The following is a 9,533-nucleotide window of genomic DNA, read 5'->3' on the forward strand; positions in this document are numbered from 1 at the left end:
TAAAAATACCCTATTAAACTGCATATTTAATTTAATATTACATTAAAAGTAAAAACATAGGATTTTTATAATGAATATTTTCCTTTTTAAAAGTAAAACTATTCAACAGTAATTTTGAAAATACAACAACATAAATGTAAACTTACAACTCCTCTAATCATTAAAAAAAAATTAAAGGCAAAAAATTATTCAAGCCGTACATTTGCTGCTAACATTTTAAAGGCAATCAAACTACTGAATTCATGGAAGTCAGTCACTGAGCACCTCTAGGCAGGTTGTGCCACAGTGATAAACCAGCCTTCACATCTGGAGTTCCCTAGCAGGTGCAGGGAAAATATTTTCTTTATTTCAGTTCATTCAGTACAACTCAATTAAGCAACTAGTCCATTCAAAGAGAAGCTATTGATCAGGAGTTGGAAAAAAACATGTATCTTTTTTCCATTGCCATTCTAAGAATAAAAAGAGGTTGAGATGGACTAGTTCTGAAATTTTTACAGCATAGTGATTAGAAACCACAGTTTTGACTACAGATAGGCCTTTCAGACATTAATTCTTTATTTCAAAACATTTCTCAATGAGTTTTTTCTTCTGAATTGGCTGGCTTCTATGTGGTGTTATTTGCCTAACTGAAGACCATTTCAGAATTCCCATTTCCTTCATTGTAATCAATGCAAATCATTAGTAAAAGATCAATTATCTAATACAAGAAATGTCAACACTTTCTATTTTCATATTAAAACATACACACAAAGAATCAGAATAAGTGTACATATAACAACCTACATAATTGCTTAAATACAGGCACAGTGATTAATCAAAGTAAGTATAACATTAAGTGCAAAGGCTATATTTAATTAAAACTCTATCTCAATGGTAATAAAGGAGGTTAAACCTTTCTTTACAAAATGATTAAGTAGAAATGCAAAGCAGTTAAAATGAGGCTTACTCTTGGCTGATTTAAATCACGATTAAGATCAGATTTACAATGCTTTGAGTCAAATTGAAGCACATAGTACATGGGGAGGTAACTATTTTGTTAAACCTGGGAGCACTACGTTTCTTATCTGGCGTCAGGCGTCAATTTTACAGATCGTATCTGGAGGAAATGCAAACAAGTTGGAGAGGGCCGAGAAGAACAAGAGGAGGAGGAGTTACAAGAGACGCACCAAAAGAAAAGGCTGGAAAAGGTTTATCATAGAAAAGAGAAGTCAAAGATGTTATATTAATTGTCGATGTGTAAGATGTTATTAAAAAGAGGATGGTGATCAGCAGTTCAGTGTATCCAGCAGAGCAGGGGGAAAAAAAAAGGATGGAATTAAGCAACCAGCAAGGGAGATTAGGTTAGGTATCAGGAGAAGCTTTTGACCTTTTAACTACTAGTTATGTACTAGGCGGTAGACTCTTCACCACAAGTCTGCCTTAGAGCAGGTTAGTTGAAAGTCTGCCTGGCAAGATCTGCTCCGTCTGAGCCCAGGGGAGAGCAGGGGACAGACCAGATGACCTCTGCAAGTCTCCTCCAGCCTTGCTCCTACAGTTCTGTGGGAGCTCCCTAAGACTTGCCGCGTCTCTTAGAAACCCAGCTGCGGGAGGCAGGTGAATGCATGAGAAAGCCAGATTGCATTCAGCAAAGAATGAAGTTTCCAGTCTTGAGGGCTGCAGACAAAACCTTCAACACGTGACGTCGGTGCAGCCATTAACTCCTGAACAAAAAACAGATTAAGAGAGCCAGGGGCAAGTTTTTAATCTCATGATACCCTTCAGCAGGAACCTAGTTAGTTATGAATGGCCTAGGTATGTGAACACCCAAACCACTTCTATTACACAGCTCATTGGGACCTTTTCTCCCCCCCAAAAACATGCAGGCTCTGAAGGACAGGTTATAACCAACAAGTTTGATTTCTTTTTCCTGTGTGGCTTTTGCACAAAGCCTTTCTTTAAAAGAAGTCCACTCCATGTCACAAGGAGCATGTTCACCCAGCATGAGCAGAAGAGCGCTACTTAGCTTAAGACAATTGCTGATGGGAAAAGAAAGGAGATGTAGGACTAACCTGGCATTTGCCAGTCTTCCAAAGAACCTGTGAGAGATGTATCTCTCTGACTTTCAAATTTCCCTGCCACAGTTTTCATCTCTTCTTAACTTACATCAGCCCATGCATCCTCTTTATCACTTAGATTTCCAACCGTCAGTGCCTAGTTGACCAGCAGATTCTTCTCCATATCAGATATTTAATGATTATGTTACATGATTAAGGATTCAGCTGTCAAGATGACATTTAAAATCATAGACATTTAATGCTGTCAGCCTCCCAGTGACAAAACCCCCTGTAGCTGACAATGTTACTAAATGATGCTTCATCTGAGTTACAATTTCCAGGAATGATCGGTATGGAGCAGCCTGGGAGTTGCATAGCATGGTAGCAACATTAGAAACTTTTCTGTTATTTGCATGCCTGTTTGCTGTTAAAGATAATGTAGCCAAGAGCCTTACGTGCTGTAAAAAAAGATCGGCTGCGACACGAAAAAGATCATTAAAAATCCATTTAAAGGTATATCTGAAAACCTATGTTTTCAGAATAAATCACCATAATCCCCAAGAGTAAATCCACTGAGAGATTAACATTTACTGTGCTTTCTAATTGGTATACCCTAGAAAATAGGAGTCGCATTCTCCCTTCAAACACAGATGTTTACACTCCCCTTACGCTTTTATCACTAACGGCAGCAATCTTGGCCGGTGGACAAACAATACACTTCAGTTGCCATTAGGTTTGGCAACCAGCCAAGGAGACTGCTCACACGCGTAAAATTACGTTCATTTATGACTTTTTGCAGGATTCATTGTCAAAGAGAGTCCTTTCAGAAAAAGCCCTTCTGGTTTCCTAAAAGTCACTGAAAAAGCCAAGCACAATACTCCTGCAGTAAAATAACACAGAGGAGTAATAATAATTTTAAAATTCCTTTTATGCCAAATCCTAGTAATCTGTATGTGCATTCTCTTCAGACTTTTTAATAAATGTCCAAAAGACTAACACACTGAAGTCTGGATCACCACTTCCATTAGATGCCTTTAGCATCAGCTCTCCTCTTTTGCCTAAGGTTACAATGAATAACTTAAGCTCTATTAAGGCTGAAGAGCCTTAACCAGGGAAGCTGAGTTTCTGAAGAACAGAAGCTGTTTCTTGTGCAGAGGAATATTCAGAAGGACGTTCAGAAATTACAAAAAGGCAAAAGTTTTGTACTTAAAGTGAGAAGGTACTTACAGTAAATGCAATGCATTAGGATATTAGATCTCATTTCCTCAAGCCATTCTCTGAACAGCTGAAAGAGACTTAAGGAAATGAGTCAAAATCCTGGAAGATGTTTGTACTAGATGAAAAAGAAAACAACATCTGTAAAAACATGTGTCACATACATAGAGCAAGACAATGTGCAACGCTTGATCTCTGCAATGGCACTCATCTTCACGGACAGGGAGAAAAAGCTGAAAAGTGGCTTAACCTTGAGCAATTACTGCCTCTCTTCTACAAGATTGATATGAGATAAGATCAGTTGTCATGTATTGTAGATAAACATATATGTTGTTGAAACTCTTTGATGCCGTGTGGTTCTTGTTTCATCCAGAATTTGTTAGTCCTTACCTTCCGATTACACCAGAGCGTTTACTGAAAGTTCAGGCTAGAAAGCAGCTTTCCTTCAAACTACAAATGCGTAGTATTTGGTATTTAGTTTGACAGCTCCAGATATGCCTTAAAAATCTTTTGAACAGCTTGCACTAACAACGAATTATAGTTCAGACAGAAATCCAAAGAATATAGAGGTATCATTACAGCCTCTCACAACAGACCAGAGAGAGAAAAGGACAAGTTTCTCTGCGAGAAACTCCTACCGACTGGAACATGACTCAGATGTTCCTGCTAAGACCTATCCTAGCTCGTGTTTACATGTGCTAAAGACATATCCTTTCCAATTCCACCTGTGTCCTGGTGCAGCATGTCCCTTCTGGAGGTGACTCAGGATCCTTCGATCGATCCAGGCACCTGCAAAGAAGCGTTACTGTTTGGACAATCAACAATAGGTTTCTGGGAGGGCTGAAGTGAGGTGGAAAGTCCACAGAGAGCCAGTATGACCCAACGGTACTCCAGCTGCAGTCATCTGTCAACGAGAGGCTCTCTCTTGCAAAATGAGTGCATGGAAACGCCTCCAGTCTCTATGAATGGTACTTAAACGGGATGCAAATGGGAGTCTCGCTTCTTGCCAAATTTATCACCATCTTTGTTAAAAAGCCTGAAGAAAAATCACTTAGGCACTTGCTGGGAGAGGGTTCCCAGTTGTAACGGAAGGAAAAAAGAGTCAAGTATTGAGCAATCTTTGACATTTCCATTCTGTTCCTGGCAGTGGCCTTGGGCCACGTTTCTGCGCAGGAGAATCTGCACTGCCACAGGGCAGGGAGGAAAAGGAGGAGGAGAGAGCAGAGATAGAAACAGGGGTGTAGGGAGGGCAGGATACTCAGATGGTTTGAGGGGGTCAAGGCAGCGACTGAGTGACAGCAATCACAATCCTCATCAAGTTCAATCTTCCTCCTTCAAGCCTCCTCCCTCGTGGCTGACAGGTAGCAGGAAGCATTATGAAAACAGACATTCTTCCCTCTGGGCACAGGGAGAGCCTCCTATTACTCTGCAGCTGACTGTATTGATGGATGCTGAAAGGAACCATGTCCAGTCTTCCATGACCACGGGATGGAAATGCCCCAGAGACTCTGCCAGAGTACTGGGGGGTGGGGGACAGGGCGAGCCTTGGGGGAGGACAGGAGAGGCACAGAGAAGAGATCGTTCCAGAATATTGCATAAAATGAGGACTAGGCAATCCCCAAATGGAAGGAAAAGTGGTGGCGTATGTTAGGAAAACAAAAAGTAGGAAGGGGCTGTGGACAGGGGAGATGAATGGTTTATCCTCCAAGAAGCTGCACTGAGCTCTGTTTTCTACATCCTCCTTCCCTATTTGCAACCAAAGGAAGGAGCTCTTGACTAAAGGCCAAAGAAGGATACTTAATATAAATTTGTATACCGATAAACGACAGGATAGGAGAGATCTCAATAGGGACTGTGGGAGATCATCCAGTCCAAGTGTCTGCACTGAGGCAAACCCAGAAATAACCCAGGGTCATGCTAGCTCCAGAGCAACCCAGCACAGCAGAGCAGCTCGGTCCTGCCTGTCAATTCTGATGTCCCCTGTGCCCCTGCCAGGACACAAGCCATCAGTGATACCTCCTCCGGCACAAAACTAGCCCTGACTATTCCTACATCTGCGTGATACACAGATGATGTGCGTACATACCCAAGACAGTTGTCTTTTGCAACAGCAAGTCATTTATGCCTACTACACAGTGTATTTTTGTCTACACAAGTTTGTCTGATGTGCCTGAGCTGAAAAGTCTCCCACAAGTAAGCGTTTGAACCCAGAACCAGAGGAAGGATCACGATAAAGGTTCCCTCCTTGCCTCTCCAGTAGTGTGGAGCCTGCATTTCATGTCTTCCAGGAGATGCTGCCAGTCTGACCTGTTTCTCAAGCTTTCATTAAGGACAGTCTAACCATATGATGAAGGATAACCTTCAAGTGCAGGCAAGACATACATGAAGTAAAGAAAGTTGGTGCGTACTAATAATTTCAGCTTTTTTTTTTTTTTTAATTTATTTCGAGGAATAACACACTGGCAGGAGACTTTCCCATCTCTGTGGCCACAGCACTAGCATTTTGCAGACGGATGTGGGTATTTCTAAATAGCAAAGTCCAACTTGTCAGATATCACACTCCAGCTTACCAATAAACAAAAGGGAGCAAACCCAGAAAGTTACCCAAACAAAGCTATTAACAAAAACGTTCATCAATCAACTACTGCGCCCTCTCACATCCCAAAGTAAAGTGCTTACAATGAAGAAGCGTAAAGTGTCGCTACTGTTAGCTCCTGGTATTTTAGTTTGACTCGCTCCCAGCAGCATGGGCAGAGACTCGCAGAGCCCTCCCCGGCTGCTCTCACACAGGGTGCTCTGCAAGGCTCCTCTCTGTTGGTGGCAGCAGGCGGTAAACATCCAGCACTGTGCGTCGCTTCCCTGGTTCCTCAGCCTGCTCTTAGATAAGGAGCAAAATAACCTTCCACGTTACCCGCTTTCAGACTTCGGTGCACAGGGCCAAATTCCCCCCGGGTGCAACTCCTCGAACCCCAGCAGCGACCTCCTTACGGCACCTTCCTCCGTAGGCCTCCAAACGCCCCTCAAGCCTACAAACCGTGCAACCAGCTGCACGGCGACTCCGAAAGCCATGTGCGAAGTTGCCCGGCGCTGCAGCCAGATCGCTGTCTTTAAAATCACTACCCCCGCGCGCCAGGGCTGTGAGGTCGGGCAAGGAAACCCCCTTTTCGCAGAACGCTTTGGGTCGGAAGGCACCTCCGCAACGCAGCGGGAAGGAACCTTTGATTTACACCCGGCGCACCGAAGTTTGAGCACTGACAGCCCTCCCGAAGGCCCGAGCGGCACCGCTCGCCCTCCCCTCCACCGCGGAGGACCGGCGGCGCCAGAGCGGACCGGCTCCGATGCCTCCTCCCGCGGCCACCCGCCTGCCCGGCCGCTCGGGACCGCGGGGCACCGACCCCCCGGCGGGGCGCGGCGGGGCACCGAGCCGACCCCCCACCCCCCACCCCCTGGCCGGCGAGGCTGCACCTCTGCTGGGGAGCGCTGGACACCTGACGGCGGCGGCTCGTTCCCTGCCCATTGTTCAGCGAGCACTTACCCGCGGGGACATTTTGTACCGATTACCGGAGAGTTTATTGTCAAAACAGCCCGGCCCGCGGAGATGGGGGGGTGGGGGCTCCCTGCCGGCCCCTCTCCCAGCCCCGGATAACCGCGCACTGCAAACAAAGGACTTTCCCCCCCCCCCCCCCCACCTCCCGGCGGGGCGTCCCGCAAAGCGGCGCGGGGCGATGCCAGGGCAGACCGCGGGCTGCCGCCGCCGCCGCCGCCCCCCCCCCCGCCGAAGGGGCCGCCGGCGACCGAAGTTTTCCCCGCAGCCGCCCGCGCCTGCCCCGGCCCCGCGGGGCTCCGCGCCCGCCCGCGCCCGCGGCTCCCACCTGCGGGGAAGAGGCTCAGCAGCAGCACGGCGTGCGCCAGCTCCCAGGCCAGGTACGCGCCCTCCATGCCGCCGCCGCCCCCCGAGCCCGGCGCGGCGCGGCTGCCGCTCCCACCGCCCGGCGCGCAGAGATGCCCGAGCCCCCGCGGGAGGGCTGCGGAGTGTACGGCTCGGCCCCGCCGCGCCGCCGCCGGCTCCGCCTCCGCCGCCCGCCCCGCGCGGCGCCGCTCTGCGCGGCCCCCCGCGGCGCCCTCCGCGCCCCCGCCCCCGCCCCGCCCCGCCCCGCCGCCGCGGGGATGGGCGCAGGTGAGAGGGTGCCCCCCCGCCTCCGCCAACCCCCGGGGGCACGGCGAGCGTCCTCGGTTGCCGCGGTGAGGCTCACCGTAAAAGACCCCGAACACCCCCCCCCCCCCCGCGCACCCCCCGCCCCGCAAATAAAATGGCTTAAAAAAGAAAAAAAACCCCGGTGGCCGAGCGTGCACGCGGTGCCGTCACGGGGGAGAGAGAGAGATCGCCCTCCTCGCGGGGTAGCGCGGCTGCCGTGCGGGGCACCGGCGAGCGCGGCGCGGAGGGCTCGGGGCGGTGGGGCTGGCTGAGCCCGGGGGGCAGCGGGGCCCGGGGCGGCTGGCTGGCGCGGCGGCCAGGCTGGGCACGGGGCCTGGGAACAGAGGGAGCATCCCTCCGAGGGCAGGTGCAAAGGCGTTTGGCTGGCTCTCACATCCCCGCCGGTGGCTCCTGGAGGTGTCACGGCAGGTTCTAGGTGCACCAAAGGTAACGCCTCTGCCCTGGCTCGCACCCCCGAGGCCGCGAAGCGTGCCCGCTCTCTGGGCCGCCACCTCTTAAGGGTCGGTCAGAGCACCAGAAGTGAGACTTGGAAGTGTGACACAAAAGGAAGGATTGAAAGAACTGGCTGGCTCGGTATGGAAAGGAGAAAGCTGACAGGGAGCTTAAACATGGACAACCTTCTCACAAAGAGGATTGTGAGCAATTGTTTTTCATGTCCCTCAAGGGCAAGATAAAAAGTAATCCATTTAGTTCTCAGCAAAAAAAAAAAAAGAAATAGCTTAAATGTTAGCAAAGCACTTGCAAAGAGTAAGGAGAATTTAGTCTACAAATGCATTGCGGAGAAGAGATTGTGGAATCCCACAGAGGGAGTTTTTTAAGCACCGATGAGACAATTGACGAGGATCCTGGAGCGCTCGCTTCTGTAGCTGCGGAGCTGGAGTGGAGCTGCTCTTTGGGCAGAAATAATACAAACTACAGATCTTTGGGCAGAAATAACACAAACTACAGATCTTTGGGCAGAAATAATACAAACTACAGAAACGTCTGTCTTTAACACTGCTTTGTCGGTCAGCGTCACGCTGCTGAGGTGAAAGAAACCCACCCACCTGGGTGGGTGACCCAGGCAAAGGAGTCATCCGTGCGTTCACCAGCTGCGCTCTGCCCAGGTATCCACAGGCAGCACCCTAGCTGGCAGGTGGGGGAAGGACACACAGACTGTCAGAAAACCCGTCCCAACACTTCTGGATGGACAGAAAGATGTAGGGGACACGTGGCAAAACCTTCACCCGTGGAAAAGCATAGATGTAGACTTTCTGAAACGTGTCGGTACAGATCAGAAAAGTTATTGAAGGTAAATTATTCCTTTTTTTTTTCCTTCATCTTCTTTTCTTTTTCATTCCTGTCAGTTTTTTTCCAAGGTTAATAGCACTGTCCCGTATGGTCCAGCATGAGATGAAAGTCTTGTCTTATATGTTTAAAATGGCTCTCTCCATTTCTTTACTCTCTTTCATCTCTGACAGCCAGTCTCTTTTGATGGGTGAATCCTTCCTCTGCTGCGAAACGGAATACATTTTTGTTAGCACACCAACAATTTCAAAATCAAACATCGTTTTTAAATCATATTTCTCACTAGGTGCTGGCCTCATCAAATTAATTCTAGGTAGGGGGAAAAAATAGCTGAAATACTTAATTTTTTAGTGCACTCCAGATTTTCCAGGTGTCTTTGGGTTTTGTTTTTGTAGGAGAAAAAAGGGAGCTGGAAATTTTTTCTGTAAACACTTGGAGCATTTACAGTTTAATTTCTTAAAGATGCAAAGGTTGCATACAATATGCTATGAAAAATTTCCACTGAAACATTATCAAGGAACATGTGACGTTGTTATTGTGACAGGTTTCTCCCTGTTCTTCTTGATTAGTGCTCTTTCAGTTAGTGGCCTGCCTTTATGTCCCGCACATCCCTGATCACATGAAGCCAAACTCCGCATGGCCCTGCATCATGTGCCTCATTTTCACAAGCATTAGCTGAATGTTAGACATCTCAAAATCAGAGTGGCAACAATATTCTCCGTGTACTTTGCCTGGCTATAAATAGCTACCGTAAGTGGGAAACAAAGGTGAATTGGTTTTAA

The 9,533-nt window shown here is 48.0% G+C and overlaps 1 protein-coding gene across 1 annotated transcript in view; it reads right to left on the reverse strand.

Annotated features, from left to right (window-relative positions):
* KIT (KIT proto-oncogene, receptor tyrosine kinase) overlaps positions 1-7,292 on the reverse strand; it is a 59,760-nt gene extending 52,468 nt beyond the window's left edge. Inside the window, exon 1 of the mRNA XM_069790070.1 lies at positions 7,121-7,292. Coding sequence (XP_069646171.1) covers positions 7,121-7,187 — 67 coding nt within the window. The 5' untranslated portion in view covers positions 7,188-7,292. The remainder of the gene's footprint in view (positions 1-7,120) is intronic.
* Between the last annotated feature and the right edge of the window lie 2,241 nt (positions 7,293-9,533).

This window comes from Haliaeetus albicilla, chromosome 1 (assembly GCF_947461875.1).
Source record: "Haliaeetus albicilla chromosome 1, bHalAlb1.1, whole genome shotgun sequence".
Classification (NCBI taxonomy): domain Eukaryota; kingdom Metazoa; phylum Chordata; class Aves; order Accipitriformes; family Accipitridae; genus Haliaeetus; species Haliaeetus albicilla.